Source organism: Somniosus microcephalus, chromosome 2 (genome assembly GCF_052327205.1).
Source record: "Somniosus microcephalus isolate GS21.2 chromosome 2, FLI_Smic_1.0, whole genome shotgun sequence".
NCBI classification, from domain to species: Eukaryota; Metazoa; Chordata; class Chondrichthyes; order Squaliformes; family Somniosidae; genus Somniosus; species Somniosus microcephalus.
The window spans coordinates 179,256,076-179,279,273 of NC_140988.1; the positions used below are offsets into that span (position 1 = coordinate 179,256,076).

General features: G+C 47.6%; 1 protein-coding gene across 2 annotated transcripts in view; it reads right to left on the reverse strand.

Annotated features, from left to right (window-relative positions):
* Positions 1-23,198, reverse strand: part of LOC147123139 (Kv channel-interacting protein 4) — an 85,955-nt gene that overhangs the window by 19,172 nt on the left and 43,585 nt on the right. For both annotated transcript variants that reach the window (XM_085967648.1, XM_085967658.1), the window contains exons 3-5: positions 18,732-18,802; positions 10,767-10,874; positions 4,788-4,892 (exon numbers count right to left, since the gene is read on the reverse strand). In XM_085967648.1, coding sequence (XP_085823774.1) covers positions 4,788-4,892; positions 10,767-10,874; positions 18,732-18,802 — 284 coding nt within the window. The remainder of the gene's footprint in view (positions 1-4,787; positions 4,893-10,766; positions 10,875-18,731; positions 18,803-23,198) is intronic.

Sequence of the window (23,198 nt, forward strand, 5' to 3'; positions counted from 1 at the left end):
GATGCATTTTCTCATCGGCTACTTCATTTGCCTTGCAATATACTTCGACTCGTTCCACATGTGGTCCAGTCTTCTATTTCATTATCGAAGGCAGTGATATTGCCAATCTTCAGCATCTTGGAGATCTAAGATGGCGCCTCCCGCGCTTTGCCTTCTTCCCCGATTGAACAAAATGGCGCCTCCTGCGCTTTGCCTTCTTCCCCGCTGGATTAAGATGGCGCCTCCCGCGCTTTGTCTTTTCCGCTGCCGTCAGCGCTGTTGCTGGCGTTTTTATGCCTTGATGGCGACACCCTATGATCTTCGCGCGCTTCCCCCCGCACTGCTGCCAACGCCGCTCTCCGCGGTCCCCGTGGCAAACTGCAGCTCCTCGCGGCTTTCTGCGCTTCTAACTTCTTTTTCCTTTATTTTAATTACTGTTCCCGTCATCAGAGCAGACCCTATGGGACACACTTTCCTCCCTCTTCTCGGGTCTGTACGCTGCCCGGCTTCGTAGCACCGGCCGCGCCCTGTGTGCTCCACCCTCTCTCTCTCTCTCCTCTTTCCCGACAACGCTGCTCGGCCCCGTTGAAAAGCCACCCGATCGAGCTCTAGCCCGCCGCAGCCCAGGAAGGATCAGTGTACTACCTGCCACCAGCCCGATTAGCTGGAACACCATAGACTGGAGAACCAAGCCCAGCTTTCGACAGCCTCTCCTGCAAATCTTCGAATTCGATGAATCAGAGGGCGGTTACCCACGGCCGACGCCCGTTTCCTCTGTTTTTTTTCTTTTTCCTTTCTTTTTGGATTTCTTCCTTCTGGCTTCGACCTCCAATAACTTCACTTCAGGGATGGATCCCCGTGAGGTGGTGCAGAACTGTAGGTAAGTTCGGATCTGTTCGTCGCCAATGTAATGTCCATGTGTAATTGAGACACAGACTGCAGAAGTTGGTTATAACAGGTGTTTACTGAATGGAGACAAAACTGGAACTACTATACAAAGTTACTACACAGGCTTATATACAGGGGTGGTCACTACTGGTACTGCAGTATACAGGGGCTGCAGAATATAGTTCCTTCTTCAAGGTACATACACTACAGTCCGGCTTCCTCTTCCTCCTCACCTTCAGAGTCACTCACAGTGGCAGCTTGAGGGCCCGCCTCCTCACCTGGCGAATCAGCATCTGAAAGCAGGGAGGTACAAGAGTTGCTTTAGCGTGAGGACAGGGCGGCAGCGAGGGAGGCATGAGTGCTGCAATGCACTGTATTGGTTCGATAGAGGCAAAGGATGCTGGTGTGAGGCACAAGTGGAAGGAGAGAGGTCAAAAAGGTGATGACCTTACCATTGCTGTCCAGAACGGGGTCGGCATCTCCAGTGGCGACGGGGCCAATCATCCGGCCTGCCATAATCCACTGGAGTCGCTGCTCCAGATCGCTGAGGTCTTGAAGGTCAGGCCGGCCTCCCCCGGTCCATTGCTGCTGCCTCCTGTTATGGGCCAGCTTGCCCTGCAAGAGAAGGACGGGCTCTGAGTACAGTGTGAAGCCCTGATCTTGGCTTCACTGCCTCCTGTGGTCGAATAGCCCTTACAGTGTGAAGCCCTGATCTTGGCTGCATTGCTTCCCATGGTCGAATAGCCCTTACAGTGTGAAGCCCTGATCTTTGCTGCACTGCCTCCCATGGTCGAATAGCCCTTACCGTGTGAAGCCCTGATCTTGGCTGCACTGCCTCCCATGGTTGAATAGCCCTTACAGTGTGTAAAGTGCTGAATGTGCGTGTGAGTTTCATGAAAGGCCCATAGGTGTTGGATGAGGGCTGAGCATTGGGGCTTTCAGGACCCTTTGGCCATAAAGTGAGGTGGACATGCAGGGATGAAGAGGATACTGAAAAGGGTACTCACCCTGACAACCCGAGGGAGGTCGTTGAACTTCTTCCTGCATTGCACAGGGGTCCTAGGCATCACGCTGCTGGAGGTCACTCTGTGAGCCACCTCCCTCCAAGCTTTGCGATAGTCGTTGGGCAGCGGCCTCCTGCCACTGTCCGGAAACAGGATAGCTCGCCTGCGCTCCACCGCGCCAACCAGAACCTGCAAGGCCCCCTCACTGAACTGCTGCGCTCGCTCCCTGGCCCTCTCCATGGTCCTAGGCATTAGAATGTGGCAGCAGGTCTGTCCAGGCCGAGAATCAGGGCTCCGATGCGCAGGGTGTGGCTGCAATCCAAGATCGAACCTCCCCTTTAAGAGCTGACCGGCGCCAGCGTGTCTGCGTGCAATCACTAACTGGCCGCACCTGCGCTGCGCCCGCCCTCGGTGGTAGCGCCTCGTTTCTCCGGCTTAGCACCTTAAGACAGTCGTACAGCGCCTGTTTTAGCGCTCCAAGCACCACCTGGGGCGAAGCAGATCAATTTAGCAGTAGGTGGCGATAATTCGCGCCCGCTCGAGTATTACGCCCCAAATGTGGCGATACTGAATTTCTCCCCCATAATGTTGAGCAACCAGAAACATCCCACTGTAGCATATGGGAATGGTAGAACGGTTGGGAAAACACGTAGAAGGAACAGTAAGCAAAATAGTTTATATTTGGTAACACATTTCTGATTATTTAAATATTTGGAATAATGAAGGTGCTATCAATGCTGCCATTAAACCATGTAGATAACCTAGCAGAGAGTGCAGAGATGGCAATGCACTGTGCCACATGGCAGCAAGATGCATACGGGTACTTACCATTTCTTATAACAGCAAGCTTCGCCATATTCTTGATACTGACACTTACTTGTGCCCTCCAGCATGGCAGTTTAATTTAAAGTAATAGTTAGGATTTGCCTTTTCCATTCCCATAACAATCTTCTATACCTCCAGGAGATCACCTCTCCGAATATCTCCTCTCCAGGAGATCACCTCTCCGAATATCTGGGCCTAGAAATTCGGTAGGCCTAGCGCCGCATTTGAGGCGCTAGAGGGCCTAGCGCCGGAGTTATGGCCAGTTGAGAAATTCCCTGGGGCCCTAAAACGGCGTTGCACCGGTAGCGCTGCGCCGGCACCGATGACGTCATCGGTGTGCGCAGCGTCCCGGTTGCCGTGGTAACCCGGCCCCAGGCCGAAATTCAGTTGCGCCCGCCTCGCCCGTGGCAGGCGCAACTAAGACTCTGGCAACAGAGTCTTCCCCCAGTGTGTGCCGGTGCATAAAGGTGGAGCGGCAGCCGGCCGCGTTCCCGGCGGCCGCCTGCCCGCACCTCCCTTCCCGGACTCCTGCATTCCTCCCCCGCGGCCCTGATCAGTGTCTCATGCGAGCCCGGCACTTCCCCGAGGTGCCGGGCTCAGATGTCGGGTCAATCCGCCGGACAGTTGTTGGCTGCAGGCAGCTCCTCCTTAACAGGAGGAGGAGGCCTGCAGTTCCCCCGCCTGCCGCACCGCATCGGGTGCCGCAGCGGGGGATTAGCGCCGGGAAACCCAAGTTCACGCCCGTTTTGAGGCGCTAAAGGAGGGTTTTAGCGCCCGCCGCCGTCTGGGCCCGGCGCACCCGAATTTTCGTTGCGCGCTGCCGCATTACCGCTGGCGCAAACTTTCTGGCGCTACAGCCCTGGCAAGACCAGAACCCAATTTCTAGGCCCTCCTCTCCAGGAGATCCCCTCTCCGAATATCTCCTCTCCAGGAGATCACCTCTCTGAATATCTCCTCTCCAGGAGATCCCCTCTCCGAATATCTCCTCTCCAGGAGATCACCTCTCTGAATATCTCCTCTCCAGGAGATCACCTCTCCGAATATCTCCTCTCCAGGAGATCACCTCTCCGAGTATCTCCTCTCCAGGAGATCACCTCTCCGAATATCTCCTCTCCAGGAGATCACCTCTCCGAATATCTCCTCTCCAGGAGATCACCTCTCCGAATATCTATACCTCCAGGAGATCACCTCTCTGAATATCTCCTCTCCAGGAGATCACCTCTCCGAATATCTCCTCTCCAGGAGATCACCTCTCCGAATATCTCCTCTCCAGGAGATCACCTCTCTGAATATCTCCTCTCCAGGAGATCACCTCTCCGAGTATCTCCTCTCCAGGAGATCACCTCTCCGAGTATCTCCTCTCCAGGAGATCACCTCTCCGAATATCGCCTCTCCAGGAGATCACCTCTCCGAGTATCTCCTCTCCAGGAGATCACCTCTCCGAGTATCTCCTCTCCAGGAGATCACCTCTCTGAATATCTCCTCTCCAGGAGATCACCTCTCCGAATATCTCCTCTCCAGGAGATCACCTCTCCGAATATCTCCTCTCCAGGAGATCACCTCTCTGAATATCTCCTCTCCAGGAGATCACCTCTCCGAATATCTCCTCTCCAGGAGATCACCTCTCCGAGTATCTCCTCTCCAGGAGATCACCTCTCCGAATATCGCCTCTCCAGGAGATCACCTCTCCGAGTATCTCCTCTCCAGGAGATCACCTCTCCGAATATCGCCTCTCCAGGAGATCACCTCTCCGAATATCTCCTCTCCAGGAGATCACCTCTCCGAATATCTATACCTCCAGGAGATCACCTCTCCGAGTATCGCCTCTCCAGGCTGAGAAGCTGCCCAGTCTTTGCTCATAACTCTGACACTGAGGTCAGCCTCTTGTTAATTTGAACTAACCTCCATATATAGTTAACAATGTAAATAGTGCACATCATTTCTATTTTAATTGAATAAACAATTTATCAATACATTTGAAAGAATGTTGTAAACCAAACCACTGCAAAATAGCTAATTGCTGCATTTTCATCAGTTTTCTAAATTAAATGTGCTGTGTTTGTGTTCACTATAATATTGTACATCACATACCTGGAAAAAAATTTCAACATGCTGCCTGGGTGTTTCCTCTCTGAGAATAGGATAAGTGTATTTTCCCATCATGTCATAAATAGATTTCATAATATCCAACATCTCCTGTGAGTCATAATGATGAGAAGGCATATGATTAGATGAATGCAAAAAATATCCATTCTACATTGATTACATACTACAAATAATATTGTACAGCTTTCCAGGCTGCAGCCTGCACACATGCCCTTTCCAGAAACCATGGCTTGTCTTTTCTTCTGAGGTGGGTATGTCGTGACCCTGACCCTGCTCTTTCTTCCTGGGTTGGGGCTCATTGCGAATGCAGGATAGGCTCCTGGTAGGAAGTCAGCCACCAAGAGGGAGCCCACTCCTGCCAGAGAGAAAGAAGTCTTTGGTGCCTGGTGTCGTGGCAGTAGAGGTGGGGGTTGGGAAATCGCTTGGTTTCCAGACCCTCGCTGTTATTTACTTGCAGCAGGGGCAATGAAGAAGTAGTCGACTAGCTTCCTTACAGCAGTGCAAGGAGGAAAATTCACAGTCAGGGTAGGGATGCAGCAGTAGGCATTCCCACCTGGTTCCCATAGACTTTCTGCCACTTTACAAGCTGAGGAAAATCCAGCTGGACATGATAAAGACTCCAATCAAATGCAGGATGCTGTTCAGCTGGAGAAAGTTCACATGATCTGAGGTGTGACACAGATGTTCCTTCTTCTCTAAATGCTAGGAGTTCTGAGACAGCGCTGCATTTGACAAGTGTCCCATCTGAGTAAGAGAAAAATGAAACTTATCCTAGTGCAGCAGGTGGATATAACAGCCAGGGACCGATGCGCGTGTAGCTCAGTGGTGACCAGATCTTTGTTAGTTGATCTTTGTTACTGGACCATCCAAAACAATGAAAGCGATCAAACCTCAGTGTATTCCTGATCTAGTAAAGCCAGGGAAAAGATGGCACAGTTTTATATCATAGTCCATTATCACCCTATGACAACTTTCCATAACATTTTGACTGGAGAAGTATGTGACAATAGGCAACATCGGCACAGGAAGGACTTGAGGAAATTGTTCAGCAGACACTACTCATCTCTGAAGAAGTACGCCTTCTCCTAGCTGATGAAGATCAAGTGTTCTTTTCTAGTTACAGGTATAAAGTTACAAAACCCCTAAGCCATTTCCTATTTTTTTGTTGAACTGTCCTTGTTTTACATTATATCAGTGGTCTGTTTACATCTTTGTACATTAAGGTGTTTTGGTTAGTCAAAATTAACCAAAGTGTAATATTTAGAGATATGCAAGGCTTTCCACACAAAGCTAAAGTGTTGCCCTAAGTGTTTACTTAATAATTTACATTCCACTAACCTTCCCCTTTTTCAACTGTATTTAACTTCGATAGAACGCCTGCCTTAATTGTCATCTTATTTCACTGTGACCTTTAATAAGAGCTGATCAAGGGTTTCACCCAAAACTTTAACTACCTTAGCTAAAACTTTAACTGTTTCAGATTCTGGCCATCCTATTCTGCAATTTCTGCACGTCCCATTTTCACTTCCGATTTCCAACAATTATAGAATCATAGAAATTACAGCACAGAATGAGGTAATTTAGCCCATGTAGCTATTGCCAGTGTTTGCTAGAATCATAGAATGGTTACAGCACAGAAGGAGGCCATTCGGCTGTCGAGCCCGTGCTAGCTCTCTGCAAGTGCACTTCAGCTAGTCCCACTCCCCCGCTCTTTCCCCGTAGCCCTGCAAATTTTTTTCCTTCAGATACTTATCCAATTCCAATTTGAAAGCCATGATTGACTCGGCCTCCACCACCCTTTCAGGCAGTGCATTCCAGATCCTAACCACTCGCTGCGTAAAAAAGTTTTTCCTCATGTCGCCTTTGGTTCTTTTGCCAATCACCTTAAATCTGTGCCCTCTGGTTCTTGACACTTTCGCCAATGTGAACAGTTTCTCTCTATCTACTCTGTCTAGACCCCGCATGATTTTGAACACCTCTGTCAGATCTCCTCTCAACCTTCTTTGCTCTAAAGAGAACAACCCCAGCTTCTCCAGTCTATCCATGTAACTGAAGTCCCTCATCCCTGGAATCATTCTTGTAAATCTTTTCTGCACCCTCTCGAAGGCCTTCACATCCTTCCTAAAGTGCAGTGCCCAGAATTGGACACAATACGCCAGCTGAGGCCGAACCAGTGTTTTATAAAGGTTCATCATAACTTCCTTGCTTTTCTACTCAATGGCCTAGAAATTCAGTATAGCCACGTTCGGGGCGCTACAGTCGGGCAGCTGTTAAAGTTTGCGCCCGGCGCAAGTTCGCGCCACCTTCGCCGATATTCAGTCGCATCGCCCCAAGAGGTTGCTGCTGCGCTAAAACAGGCAATGCACGACTATCATTAGGCGCTAAGCCGGCGGTCCGGGGCGATACCCCCAAGGGCGGGCGCAGCGCAGGTGCGGCGAGTTGCTGATTGACAGCAGACACTCTGGCGCCGGTCAGCTCTTAAAGGGGGAGGGTGGACTTGTCTGGCTGCCATGCCCTGCGCACTGCAGCCCTGAAGCAAGGCCTGACCAATGCTGGTTCATCAGTTCTACGCCCTGGACCATGGTGAAGCCCGCTATTCTTCCAAATCCCATTGTACACTCTTGCTGCTTGTCCAGGGTCATGGGGAAGGAGATGTACTGACGTCTCCTTCTGAAAAGGGCATTGTTCACCTGTCGGATGCAGCAATGTACCACGAACTGGGAGATGTTGGCAATGTCCCCAGTGGCGGATTGGAAGGAGCCGGTGGCATAGAAGTTGAGAGCCACCGTCACCTTCACTGCCACCGACAGAGACGTCCTGCTCCTCAGCTGTGGCTGCAGATCTCTGCGAAGCAGGTGGCAGATCTCAGTGACCACCTCCCTTCTGAATCGCAGCCTCCGAACACACTGCTCCTCAGACATGTTCAGATATGAGAACTGCTGGCGGTATACCCTGGGTGGGTAAGGCCTCCTGTGCCGACACCTGTTGGCCCTTCTCCGTCTGGCCATGACTGGCACTCACGGCGTCTCTGATCCCTTTGAATGCAATGCAGAAAGCCAACGTTTCCACCCATTGTAGCCCCCATTACAGTATATGTGGTGACTCAAGGCCATGGCACTGAAAGTGAAATCCAAGTGCAAAGCTCTGGCCTGAAGCCAGAAGTACCTGTGCGAGCGCTGAGTCAAAGCAGAAAGCTCTCTGCCTTTGTCTCTCACACAGAAGGATTGGCACAAAATGGCTGTCACTTATAATGCAGGAGGAGTCCCCTTTAAATAGCGCCCCCCGCACCCCGCAGCGACTGGGAACCGTTCCCCTCTACCAGTCGCTGGGGGCGCCAGGCGCAAAGAAGGGTGGCGCCACTGAAGTTCCGGTTTGGGGCGCACAAAGGGCGTTGCACGATGAAATGACGTCAGGATCTGCGCGCGCAGCTGAACGCGCGCAAAGACTTTGCGCTGACGCTAAATCTCTAGTGAAGTTGGGGAGAGGCGCAGATCGCGCTGCGCCCAGCCGCTAGCCGCCTAGCGCCCAACATCTCCTCCTCCTAAGGCGCTACCGGCTGGCGCAAGCAACTGAATTTCTAGGCCAATGCCTCTATTTATGAAGCCCAGTATCCCGTATGCTTTTTCAATCGCTTCCTCAACCTGCCTTCACCTTCAACGATTTGTACACATATACCCCCAGGTCTCTTTGTTCCTGCATCTCCTTTAGGATTGTACCCTTTAGTTTATATTGCCTCTCCTCATTCTTCCTCCCAAAATGTATCACTTCGCACTTTTCTGCGTTAAATTTCCCCGTTTCCCTGTGTTAGCTCTTCAACTGGATCGATCTACTTCAATTCCATTTATCTGTCCTTTCTCCATATACTTTTATATTCTTCCTTTTCAAATGCTTACCTAATTCCCTTTTAAATTATAAGACAACGTTTTTTGAGACCCTGCACCATTGGTGAGGGTTTTTATACAATGGGCAGATTTTCAGAATATTGTGGGCTGTGCAACCACAACTTTCCTAAGACACCCATGGCGGCAAATGGTGAGAAGTGGTGTTCCACAAGGATTGGTGTTGGGACCACTGTTGTTCACCATTTACATAAATGATTTGGACTTGGGTACCGGAAGTACAATATCAACATTTGCGAATTACGCCAAATTGGGGGGGGGAGGGGGGTGTAGTTAATACAGAGGACTGTGACAAAATACAGGAAGATATTAATAGACTTGCAGAATGGACATGTAATTGACAAATTAACTTCAATATAGATAAGTGTGAGGTAGGACATTTTGATAGAAAGAATAAGGAGGCCACATACTTGTTAGAAAATAGAAGTTACTGAACACAGGTCATTCCTAATTTCCTTAATATATTTGAAGCTAAAATGTTCTGAACATTATAAAATCCAGCACTACAATTTATTTTGATCCTAAGTTAATTAATACAGAATGAAAGTCTGTAACAATGACATCAGCTATCAATTGAACCTTCTCCCTGGTACATTAACCTTTCTATTGATTGAAATAAAATGTCCCCAGGAAGCTACAAACATATATTAATGCTTTCATCATTGCAGTTGACATTTTTTGGGGGATATTAAATGGCAAAGGAGCAGGATGCTGCCAGAGGCAACTGTGACAAAGATAGATGTCTCATGAATTTGATCTTGTTAGGTGCTGGGAGTAGAGAATAACCTGGACAAATCGACTGGAGTCTTATGAATGTGTCACAGGCTTTCTCCAATTTTGTGCCTGAAATTGGAGGGGATAGTAGAGGAAAACAGGGTACAATTGGTTGGTGAGGTCTACTTCGTGTCACCACCTAGACCTCAATTTACCTCCCTACATGTGCAAAGAGATGGCCGCTGGCCACCCTTTCCCTTCCCAGCACAGGTAAATATCAGCAAGGGCAGGGCCCGGGTTCTAGGCTAATCTCGCACCTTACTGCCGCTGTCTCTGCCGACCTCAGATACTGTTAGGGAAATGACAGAGTAAGTCCCTAAAGTGGACTGATGGAGGGAGAGGGCTAGAGATGATTGACTGCTGGATTTTGGTGGGCACATTTTGGGATTGAGGTGGCTCTCTGCCTCCTTGTGCTGGATCATGTGAAGGCCTTGTAACTGACTCTCCCACATCCACTGTTTGTATGTGGCTGCCCGATCCTGCCTGCTATCTGGCACATGTACTGTCATTTGAAGGAGCAGGGGAGGGGTAGCCGGATGTGGTATCACCCTGAGATGAAGCAGTCTGATCCACTACTAACTGAGCAGTTACGAGTATGACACGAAGATTTTTAAGTTGGCTGTTTTATCTGCAGTTTACAGAAACCCTGATCCAAACACCAAACATAAGCAGAACATTTTCTTGGCAAACTGGTTATGCATCAATTAGGCTTTAGCTTTAACATTTCACTGGTTCAAGCAGTATCATTTCCCATCCATACAGTTACCTGTGAGTGGGGTTCATTCTAATTAGAGGCAGTTGCAGATACTCACAGTAAAGATACTATGCCACCTTAAAGGAGGGGCAAGGAGACATTGGGGTATTTACTCAATTATAGAAACACCTTACAAAAGCTGAAGTAATTACCAAAGTAACAGGTTTAGTGAATGATGACAATACAAATCTTCACTGTAATTTAGATTTGATGGTAATATTCTCCATTGTGATCTGCTTAAAGTGCTATAAAGGTCATCTGTTTATTCATCATACAGTTTGTTGGAGGTACAACAATTAATGGTGCATAGTAAGAGATTTTATGTATTAAATGGAATCCATCGGTCTTATTGAATCTCGTTCAAAAGCGGAGAAAGAATCAAGGCAGAGAGTCAAAACATTCTGGAGAATCTCCACACATTACTAAACATAAGAGAGAGTGGGAATCCAATTCATTATGTGTTACTGCCAGTGTGCCAAGAAACTCTTTTTCAACACATATAAATTCTCTGTAAGGAAAGTGCATTGAATATTTTACCTCCTTAGTTACATATCCATCCTTATTTATGTCATATAAATTGAAAGCCCATTTAAGTTTATCCTGTATCGTTCCTCGAAGTAAAACAGAAAGACCCATAACAAAATCCTGAAATGACAAAGAATTAGGAGTTTACGAAATGTTCAACCTATCTATTATATATTAAAAACTGTGAGTGATTTCAACATTCTAATGGCATTGCATTTGTAGGTGGCTCTGTGAAAGTACATTGTACCACCTAACATTATGTGACGGTCAATCAATTGAGCTCAAGCTCTTTTGTCAATTCTAAATGCAGTACTTAATATTCACCACAGGGTGGCATTGTAGCAGTGCATTTCCTGGAGAATGGCAGACAGCTTGTTAAAGCTAACTGGAGGCTTACCTCAGGGCCCACAGAAATCCATCTTTTTGCATATTTCCTTCGGTTTTTGCCGACTATTGTAGGTTCCACTCCTGGGGCCCATTTTGCATTCCAGATCCTTCTCTTTAGCAGCAGTATTGGTCGCTGTTGCTGTGCCATTTTTCCTTCCACCGTTTATTAAATGACTACCCTGGCCACTGGGCCATTTCGCCTATTGCTGCTGGCTGCTTAGCTGTCCTTGTTTGATTGCTTGCCAGCCAGTCGGCTGGTCAGCCTGTCTGTCTGCCAGCCTGTATGTTGGCCTCACCGGACTTACAGTACTGTGGCACTGTTACTCGCTGCCAGCCCCCCACAGTCACCCACACCCCGCCCCCCCAGCCAGTTATCATGCTGCATCTTCCTGTTCCCGCCGATCAGTCTCTTGATGACTCCAACCTTTGTTTAATAAATGTCTCCAGAAAAGCATTCATCATTATTTAATTAATTCTTCCCAGAATAGCCCTGATCTTTATTTAATTGACACAAGATTAACATTAAGTGTTGCTTAAATATTGTTAATTAGCACTTGTGCTGCCAAGTGCAGTATTCACAAAGCAAATTAAGCAATGTGCTTGTACCTATACTGTCCATTCCTCTCAGAATTTAAAAAACTTGTTACATCTAGTTAGTAAAATCCACTATCACCTGATATATGATTCTCCTTTACCCGCTGGAAACGGAACTTCCACCCATTCATGGGGTATCACCAGAACCCCACAGCAATTTTCTGGGCTGAGCATTAGTTGATATGCAAGGTGGGTTTTCTGCTGTTTTCCACACCTGAGTGGCTTACCGCCAATGGGACGGAGGGGATGCAGTGCTGCTGCAGCACTTAAACGGTTGCAGCTACTTAAAGGGCCAGCAGCACACCAAATTTGGTAAGAATTAAAAATGAATAGCACTGAGTTCCCAGATTCTTGGATTGTTCCATGGACATTCTGTTGGCAAAGATAAGGGCAAAGAGAAGCCGGCTTGTCAGCACCCATGGCAGGAAGTCTTAGTAGAGTGTGGTAAAAGCAAGCATGGAAGGAGGTGGCACAGGCAATCAGTGCCAGCTCCACCACTGAACGTATAGCTACACAGTGCTGGAAACAGTGTATTTACCTCACAAGTTTGGCTAAGGTAAGTGAAGTCACGAGAACCCATGCACACCCTGAAAAAATACTAGAAGCATGACTCACAATATTCCTTCCATGCCATCACAGTGTAAATGACAAGAAGGATGAATATTCACAAGGCACCTTACGCCCACACACACATTGCTTTCTTCCCATTCCACTATGCTTTGTCCCAGTGCCTGAGGTCAAGAGGCGGTAGCGGTAGACTCAAAGGCAAAGAGATTGCTGTAGTGCCCGCATTGATCAGACAGCACACTATGAAGTGAACTACTAATGAGTAAGAACAGTGCTTCTAAAATAGGAATTTGACGAGAGTGGAATGCAATGGTGAGTAGCAGTAAGTAACGGGTAAGTAGTTCAGGACTGTGTTGAAGCTGATTTTCATTTTGGGCATGGGTGGTAAACTGACGGTTACAAATTGGCTCTTTGCTATACCTCCGCCACCCCAACAGTTTCCAGTTCCACTGAAGTCATTGGAAAGGAGAATTGAGCCAGGCGTCTAATAGGTCGTCGATCCTCAGTTTTCTGCCCATGCCCAAAGTGAAAATCACCCTCCCTGTGTTTTATAGTGTGTTTTTATTTCCCTCTTTAACTCAATCTATATTGGTGCAACTGATAGTGAATTGATAATGAACAGGTCATTACTCACTGTCTAGATGTTTAATAATCTACTATGTAGTCAGGCTAACTGAGCAGCTGAATTGGTTTATGATTTGTTAGCAGTATAAAAAGATATTAGCAAGAGAACACCACGGAATGAGCTGGTACACCAGTGAGGTGGGAACAGAATGAGAACATTACTAACAAAATGGGAATTTGGCTAGAGTGGGAATTAGGAGCAGAAGGAGATGTGCAATAGGTTATTTGAAGTTATCAATAGATTAAGAATATAAACCTATAACTTAACTAACATTTGTAGTAAGAATAGCAGCACAGGTATGGACAGTTGAGCAGTTCCTGCTGGATATGGACGTTTTTAAAAGCAGATGTTATCTCAGACAAACACATCTGTGGGATGTGTCTCCAACTGACATTACTTGAGCTCAAGATCTCAGAACTTAGTGGCTTCCCTCCATTATAAGGTTAGAAGTGGGGATATTCGCTGATGATTGCACCGTGTTCAACTCCATTCACAATTCCTCAGATAATGAAACAGTCCATGCCCCCATTTACCCGCAGTGGTGCGGCTCAGGGTAGGGAACCTCAAATACTGGTGGAAAATTTTGATGGGCTTGTTTTGGAGAGGCTGAAAATGGGCAGATTTATTAAGGAGAATCCAGCCCATATTTTTGGATATTTTGCACTTTTACTTCCACCTAGAGTGCTGTGAGTTCTCACAGTACGAGAACTGAATAAAAATCCATGGATATGAGTGAAACATTACAACCTACATTATGCAATTATGACTGACTGCATTGCCCAGATGACATTTCCGTGATTGTACTTGGATGCTCTAGTCCACCAGTTGCAGCTTAACTAACCTGTTAACATATGTACTACCCTTGTCTTTCAGTATTTTAAAGGTTTGGATCACATTCCCTCCCAATCTTCTTTTCTGTAATCAAAATAGGTTGAAATTTTTAAAGTCTTTCTTCATAACTTCAAGGAATGAAAGTTCTCGTGTAACAAAAAAATGGAAGGATACTAGGAATTAATTATTCACTAATGGAATCAGGTGACTACGCACATTGAAGATGATTTTAAAATAGGTTAACTGTGAAGAGGACTGTATGCTACTATAGAAGGACATATCAGCCCATATAGTTTGGGCAGATGAACAAATTTTTTTACACAGAGGATAATGTTAGGACAATGGATCCTCTACCAGAAACAATAGTTGAACAGAATCCATAATTTAAAAGGAAAATAGATAACTCTTTTGAAAAAAAAATGTTAAAGTTATGGTGAAAGGGGAGGGAAAGTAACTGAGTGACTAACTGTAATGGGACAAATAGCTTCCTTATGAACTGTAAAATTTTAAGATAAATGAGTGATTTCTGAGTATGTGATTTCATTAATGGGTTGTTAATTTGCAGGAAATAGGCATTTTTCTGTTTTCATTAAAAGAGGAATTCTGCCTACCTATCCCCCACCCCCATTCTAAGTCTCAGAATCAATATTGTACTTCTCTGAACTTTCCCCATGCCTTTTTGAAAATAGGGCACCCAAAATTATGCATAATTTTCCATCTGGCTTTACAATAAGTAAAGGGGAGGTGCATTGATGCAACAGCACCTCATTGCCAATCCAGTTTGACACTGCTAGAAACAAATGACTGAGCCTCAGCACAGGGAGAGAGTGAGAAGATTCTCAGGCGCGGCTCTGGAGGCACTGGTGGTGGCCGTGGAGAGGAGGCCCATATATCCAGAAGGCTGTGGCAGGAGATAGCCGACTATGTGATGGCCAGCACTGTGGTCCCCAGGTAGTCGATCCATGCTGCAAGAAGTTTAATGACCTCACACGGCAGATCAAGGTGAGTGAAGGCTTCAACAAATGCCATATCCCACCATCTGCACTACAAGCCTCACACACTGCTCAATGCATCACACCCCCATCACTCACCTACCACAAGTCATGGAGGCCATGGCAACCGTTGAGGTTGAAGCCCTTGGGGACAACACCAGTATGCTCATTCCTATTCCTTCTTTTCACATCCCACAATCTCTTCTCACTTACAAGCTGCTGATGCTGTATGCATGCATATCTTGCCTTCTCCCCTCCCTCCCCTCACCATAACCCAACTCTTGAGCCTTTTTGCTTTCAGATAATCAAGACCAAGCACCAGCCCAGCCTCTCCCTGAGGCGATGGAGGAGAGCAAGGGGGGAGAAGAAGACACAGCGTCACTGCATCTGTCACTTGCAGCCACCAGCTCGGAAACTGGCACTGCGCGTAATTTAGAGGGTATTGTAGAAGCGGGATCTGCACAGGGTGAGGCACCGAGCACGAGTGGGCTGCAGCAAGGCCAGGGGGAAAGGGTAGCTCGGGGGCCAGCTTCCCGGAGGGCGAGTTTGCATGTCTGTTCTGCTGCACACGACTCACATGAGGACCTCGATGGGGCAGTCTTCAGAAGAAATCACTCCATCAATGCCCTTGCTGCTGCCTGTCAGCCAGCCAGCCCTGACTGCTGTCGCCCATGTCGAGGTGGTGCAGTCTACAGCCGGCCCTTCTAGGTCCAGAGCTGCTCGAGGTCATCCTGCAAGGCCATCTGAAGTCTCCCCATCGGAAACTTAAGCAGCCTTCTACCAGCCATGCTACAGCCACTGGGGGAGCACTTCGTAGGAGCATTAGATCAGGAAAGGGCACCCGAGCGACAGGCACTAAGGGATTGCATAAGGGTGATTAGTTGATATAGTATGTGTAAATTGATTATTGAAAAATGTAATAATTTTGTTTGGAATCTTTTGTGGTGGCTCTCATTTCAGCTTTGTGCCCAGGAAGACGCTGTGATATTCCATGACAGAGGGCTGGTATGATGGGGATGTGGTGAGCAACGGGGATCTGGGGTTTCATTCATTGGAATCGGAGCTGTTCACTGACAGCCCGTCCGGAAGGGGGACTGGCTGCCTCCCTCCTCCCTTCCTCCTCATTCTCTTCCTCTTGCTCCTCTTCCTCCTCCTCTCTCTCGTCCTCTTCCTGAGGTGGTCCCGCAATCCCTGCTGGCAAGGGCTGCACCCTCATGATGACCTCAATGGGGAGGCCTTCAGAAGAAGAGTGATGGGCATGCACACCGAATTACTAGGTGCAATAGCGAGCCTGCCAGAGAGCCTCTTGGTAATGTCAAGGAGCATGGAGGAATCCACCTCCAACATTGCATGGGGCTTTGCGCAGAGCTTGGAGCCCAGGATTTCTAGGCTGGAAATCATGGAAAACTCCCGGAGAGTTGCCTGCCATGAAATGGGACACTTGCTCAGCCGAGTACTGGAGGGCTCCGCCCGAGCTGTCAAGGCAGCGGAACCGTTGCTTCAGCAGCCCGATGGTCTGCTCAATGATGTTCCTGGTGGAAGCAAGGCTCTCATTATGAGTGTGCTGGACACAGGTGGTGAGGTTGCAGAGGGGAGTCATGAGCCAGGTGCAGGGTGGATAGCCCTTGTCGTCAAGCAGCCACCCTCGAGTTTGATGTGGTGACTGGAAGGTTGCTAGCACACCAGACTGGCGCAGGATGAAGGCATCATGACTGCTGCCAGGATAGCGGGCACTGACCATCAGGAAGTGCTGGGTGTGGTCGCACAACAACTGCATATTAAGTGAGTGTTAGCCTTTGCTGTTACGGAAGATCTTAAAATTGTTATGCGGTGCCCACAAAGCCACATGGGCGCAGTCGATGGCGCCATGCACCATGCTATCCCGGAAAAGTCACATGCGCGTGCTTCCTGCTTCTCTCTGCTCAGAGAAAAGAAAACATAGTCCCTTACCCTGGTGTACAAAGCCTCAGTGACCTCCTGGATGCAGAGATGGACGGCGAACTGTGAGATGTTAGCTATGTCTCCTGCTGCAGACTTGAAGGATCCACTGGCAAAGAAATTGAGGGCCGCAGTGATCTTAAGGGCCACTGGGAGAGCTGTGGTCGTCCTGCTCTCAGGCTGCAGGTCTGGTTGCAGGAGGTGGCAGAATTCTGTGACCACCTCCTTGGTGAAGCGGAGCCTCCTAATACACTGCTCCTTGCTTAAGTGGATATAAGAGAAATGCTCTTGGAAGACCCTAGATGGGTAAGACCTCCTGTTGAGAGCCCTCCTGGCCCCCCTCCTCCTTTCTCTGTGAGCATCTTCTCTTCTTTGCTGCTTCCGCTCCCTCTCCCGAAGATATTCGAGTGCGAGAGGGACTGCAAGTAGAGCCCCCATGACTCTGAGCAAGTGTTGTGAGCAGAAGCCTTTAAATAAGAATGAAGGTGTTCTCCACTTGCACCAACACTCCCTGTCACCTTAGGAACTTGAAAGAAGTTTATAAAGCTACAAAAGTTGCAGAAAGTTCCACAGAGCCAGTCATACTGCAGAAACATGTCGGGTGCAAGTTGTTACTGATGATTCCTTTAAATAACGCTGCTGGAGCCTCCTTCCTGATTGTCAACACTTGCTCAGCTGGTCGCACTTAAGGTCTGCCGGTAAGTGGAGCGGTGATGTTGAAAATGGCAGATTGGACGTCAAGTGAGCGTTGCACACTCACTGATGTCACAATCTGCATCATCTGCATGGCCGAAAATGGTGGGGCCCGCTGGCAGAAGTGCAGTGGCTGCCATTTTTCCCCCCAAATCAGGCAGTAACTGATGGTGCAAAACTCCTTAATTTTTAGCCATCGGTCCCTTCCTGACACACTGCATGCTTTTACCCAAATCGCTACTCTGCTCTACAGCCTTGACTTTTCTCTTTAGACTTATAAATTTACCCTTACCTGAACCATTTCCCCCACCCCCCCTTAATAGTTTAAAGCCCTATCTACCACCCTAGTTATTGGATTCACCTGGACACTGGTCCCAGCCCAGTTTAAGTGAAGTCCATCCCAATGGAACAGCTCCCTCTTTCCCCAGTACTGGTGCCAGTACCCCATGAATTGAAACCCCTGCCTCCCACACCACTCCTTCAGCCAAGCATTTAACCTTCTAATCTGTTCGTCCCTATGCCAATTTGTGCATGGCTCAGGTAGTAATTCAGAGATTATTACCTTTATGGTTCTGCTTTTTAATTTGGACCCTAACTCCTCAAACTCCATCAGCAGGACCTTATTCCTAGTTCTACCTATGCTGTTGGTTCCTACGTGGATCACAACAACTGGATCCTCCCCCTCCTGCTTCAAGCTCTTCTCCAGATGCATGGTGATGTCCTTAACCCTGGCACTGGGCAGGCAACACAGCCTTTGGGACTTCCAGTTGCGGCTGCAGAGAACAGTACCTAGCCCCTTGACTATACTGTCCCCTATCATTACCACATTCCTTTTCACTCCCCCCACTTGAATGGCCTCCCACTGGTGCCATTGTCAATTTGCCCAACCTCCCTGCAGTCTTTGTTCTCATTCACACAGGTAGCAAGTACTTTGTACCTGTTGGCCAAGGGCAAAGGTTGAGGCTCCTCCACCAATGCATTTGATACATCTGCATCATTGCTGTGATAAGATGTTTTAAATGTACTTCACTGGAAGACATGTTGGGGAATTGATGAGCTCAGATTATTCACTCATTTCTTGCTTGCATTGCCCCTGCTGATTCTTCTATGCTCCAAACTCTCCTGTGTTACTGTGAAGGGAGCTGCAGTAATAACCTGACATTGTTAGCTGGATAGGTGGCAGGGTAAGCACCTGGAAGACTAACATGGGACTATTATTCGAGGAACCATATGTTGAATAGGATCAAAAATTATAGCAGATCCTCTTAGCAAGGGTTTCAAATATTGGGGCTGACTAAATATATGCACAATGTTCAGATTCAGTAAATTATATAAAAAAGTGACACTCACCTCAAAACTCACTGAACCATTGTGGTCTGTGTCGAAGGCATTAAACAGAAAGTGTGCATATGTGGATGCATCTGGAATGGAAAAAAAGTAACTCTCAACAATTCAGTTAAAACATGTTATGTGCTATAAAACTTCCAATTGCGATTAATTTTATTTCATTAGATTTAACATCAAAGTTAATTGACACAATATAAGTCCTATAAAACAAAAGAGAAATGAAAACAAACAGGAGCCTGACTGTCTAGTATCCTGCATATTTTCAATTTCATGCTGCAAAATAAATAGACGTTCTAACTCATCACATTTTTGGTCACTGACATTTTCATTATCACTGAATGTTGTCAAGAGCTGTTAACCAGAAAAATAATTATTTTCTTGAGTTGATAGACATTATTATGTTTATTGTGCCAACAAAATAATGAATTGTCCATCACTTAGTGACTGCCGCTTCTGTGTTAGTTACATGCATTGCTAACATAAGGCTGGTCTACGATTTTTGGGAATATCTGAAGAATTTTAAGTAGTATGTGGCTAATATAGTTGTTAAATATCATGGGGCTGAAATTCCTTAAGGGTTGCACCGGTCTGGGAATTTACGTAAAGGGCGGAAACTCTGTCTGACCCTTACTTGGGCACCTGTGTCAGCGGGAGTTGGGCTGAGGATGGGGACTCCCAACACTGGAAGGCCTTGTGCCTATGGTGGCCAATTCTATTGGACATATGCCCTGGAGGTTTGATCATGTGACAAAATATCATATGATGTCTGAACACATGACGGGGGAGAAATTGGGTGGAGCCGCAAACGGGGCGCCAAGCTCGCCTGGGCGCCAGATTTTGCGCTGCGATCGGAGCAGCAGCGATTGCTGGAAATTCAGCTTGAGCGCCCCAAGAGGGACGCGGGGCGATGCTCGAGGCGCTCCGCGTCCCTCTTAGGGTGCTGAAACTGAATATCGCAGCGCAACGTGCCGCAGCGCCACACGCTACGGCACGGCACGCTGCGGTACTGCAGGCCTTCCTCCCATTCTTAAGGGGGAGGGGCCTGCACCAGCGCGATGAGCGATTGTGAGTGCCGGCAAAAGAGCCCGGCACCGAGGAGAAGTGCTGGGCTCTCGGAAAACAGCCGGCAATGCCGCGGGGGGAGAACAGGAGGCCGGAGACGGAGGTGCTGGCAGGCGGCCGCCGGAAAAAACGGCCGCCCCGCACCTCCACCTTAATTTGCGCCACTGCCGCCACAGGTAGGCCCCGTGAACTGGGTGCGATTAGCGAGCGGCGCTACAGAGGCGGTCGCTGCCAAATATCGCGATCGGGGCGGTAGCGGGGCGCTGCGCACACCGATGACGTCATCGGTGGGGGCGCAGCGCAACAGGCTAACGCCGCCATTAGCGCCCCAGCTAAATATCGCGGGAGGCGTGGCCAGTGGCGCTAAAGCCACTGAGTGCCCTCTTTAGGCGCTAACTTGTGGCGCAGCCCACCGAATTTCTCCCCCGATATGTGATCACATGACACTTGTCTGCAATTTGCAATTTACCTTATCAAGTTAGGCCACACTGCTTTGTCCAAGAAGAAATCCTTTCATTCTGTTTCTCCATGTTTGGAACTTTCCCAAGTTGCCTGTCGCTTTACCAAGAATATTCAGGAACCCTCCACACCCCTAGTACAACCTTCTCCCTAAGCCATTGAAACATCCCCTTTTAAATCTAGTGTTCTTTTTGGAGCTTCATTCCGCTCTCTCAGCTGCGAATTCTTCAAAATAATGTGTAAAATATGTTAATAGTGAAGCATCAAACTTCTGAAGACTTATGTCTAAAGTCACATTAATTGAAAAACATATCTATCAAAATAATTTCTCGTGGAACTATCTGACAGCTCTAACACTGAGCATTTCCGGATTTCAAGATGCAGCCTGCATTAAATGCTTATTTTCCCATATCTTTTGTAAACAGTTGTGTAAAAGCAGTTTTCTCTTTTAAAACTAAACAACTTTGTAAAAGCAATGGAATTGTGTTTGGATCTCCTCGATAACAGAGTGACAGTCAATTAATCCATTCCCACTCTCTTAGCCCTTTGGCAAGTAAAAAGCAAAGTGAAATTATGATTTTTTTAAATATATAAAATGTGATTTAAACAGGTCAAAGCAGACAATGTGCATGGGATAATGTCAGCATAGAGAGTGCAAACCTTATTCTGCACATAAAGAATCCCCAACTGTATTTGTAGCAACAACCCATCTAGTGCAGTTGCAGGAACGAGTGAGAGCCTATCTCCAGTGGAATGAGCTATATTAGCTTTCCTGCTGGCCTCGTTTATTTCTATATAATTAGTTTAACTTTCAGAAGAACAAATTTTCTCCAGTTTCCAGGGGACAAATTTTACCTCCTGCAAATTAGAATTTTGATAACAAGAAATGTTAATGTCAGCTCTTTGCTGCCACACAGAAAAAATTAGAATGAGTTACTAAATTCACCAGCTGACATACAAAGAGCTCCTTCTGTGGCTGAGTGCCAGTTTTCTCTAAAATGGATAAGGCATGTCGTCCATTCTGGGTAGGGACATCGGACAACAAGCCCTCAGAATCATGGAACAGAGCCTCTTAAAATTGAGGCTGGAGAGAACCAGGCTTAGAGCAGAGAATGCGGAGCAGGGCAGGGCCCATCATAAATGAAATAAACAGCACCAAGCGGGTACACAAGGTACCAGAAACTCATGTATAATGTCACAAACTACCAACCACTTCCCAATTTGCTAGACTTAAGAGATTTGTAAATTGAAGTAGTTTATTTTATTCGGAGTGTTTCAATTGATACGTTGAATTAATTATTACCGCGAGTTCCCTGATTGCAGTTCAAGCCCATCTCTAACCCGCGAGAAGTGAAAGTACACAGGCGCAAATCATAAATGCAAAGTAATTTTCTTCCTGGTTTTTGGCAGCAGTGCCCGGGAGATCAGTCCTCCATTGCTGGAGACTCCAGGACAGGGTTGCCAACCCTGCCCCACACACAGGCACAGGGTGGCAATTTAAACCCCATTTCAATAGAAAAATGACAGGGGATTAAAATGTTTTCAGTGTGTGGGGTGGGGGGTAGAGCAGAGTCCAGAAGTGATTTCAAACCATTTCATTCCCAAAATGACCTGATAGTTCCCTCACAGGTAGGCTACAGACTTAAGAAAAGATACAGTGAAAGATGGGCAGGGGAGGCAAATGGGAAAAGGAACTGATTAGAATAGAAAAGGTTTTTTTTTATTCGTTTTTATGGGATGTGGGCGTCACTGGCAAGGCCAGCATTTATTGCCCATCCCTAATTGCCCTTGAGAAGGTGGTGGTGAGCTGCCTTCTTGAACCACTGCAGTCGGTGTGAAGGTACTCCCACAGTGCTGTTAGGGAGGGAGTTCCAGGATTTTGACCCAGCGACGATGAAGGAACGGTGATATACTTCCAAGTCAGGATGGTGTGTGACTTGGAGGGGAACTTGGAGATGGTGGTGTTCCCATGCGCCTGCTGCCCTTACCCGTCTAGGTGGAAGAGGTTGCGGGTTTGGGAGGTGCTGCCGAAGAGGCCTTGGCGAGTTGCTGCAGTGCATCCTGTAGATGGTATACACTGCAGCCATGGTATGCCGGTGGTGGAGGGAGTGAATGTTTAAGGCGGTAGATGGGGTGCCAATCAAGTGGGCTGCTTTGTCCTGTATGGTGTCGAGCTTCTTGAGTGTTGTTGGAGCTGCACTCATCCAGGCAAGTGGAGAGTATTCCATCACACTCCTGACTTGTGTCTTGTAGATGGTGGAAAGGCTTTAGGGAGTCAGGAGGTGAGACACTCGCCACAGAATACCCAGCCTCTGACCTACAAGTACTTACCTAAAATGGTTACTGTTGCAGCCAAAGTACAAACAACTATTATTTAGGATCTTTACTGCCTACAGTGCTCACACAGGTGTCAGAACAGCCAAACCTGCGAGCAGAATCCCTCCCCTGCCCCCATGCATATTGGCCTCCACACCAGCCTGTCAAAAGTTCTGCTTCCTCTCATTGGCACTGTGCTACCCATTAACTCCACTTCCCTATTTTCCCATGGGTTGCTCACAGCAGTGCCCGGGAGATTAATCTATCATTCCAGGAGATTCCCAGGCAATCTGGGAGGATTGTCAACCCTTCTTGTGCCCTTGGCCTATAGGTGACCCAGCGTGAAATTGGAGCCTGGCGTGCTGGAGGAGAAGAGGCATAAATGCTCCAATCCTGATGGATATGGGCTTCACCTGGGGGATGGAGGGGAGCTGAGGCCAGGATTGGGGCCTGGACCCCTGAAGTTGATGGGTTTAGGAGCCATTCCCTTACAAAGGGCATTGTGAGGTTTCCTTCTTTTTGTTTCCGTCAGGGGGCGGCATCCCCCTTGTGCTATCCATTTACACTGCACTGTAGTCTCCTCAGGCTGATGTGCCCCCTCAGTGCCAAAGGCCTGCATTTTCTTGCCCTGCC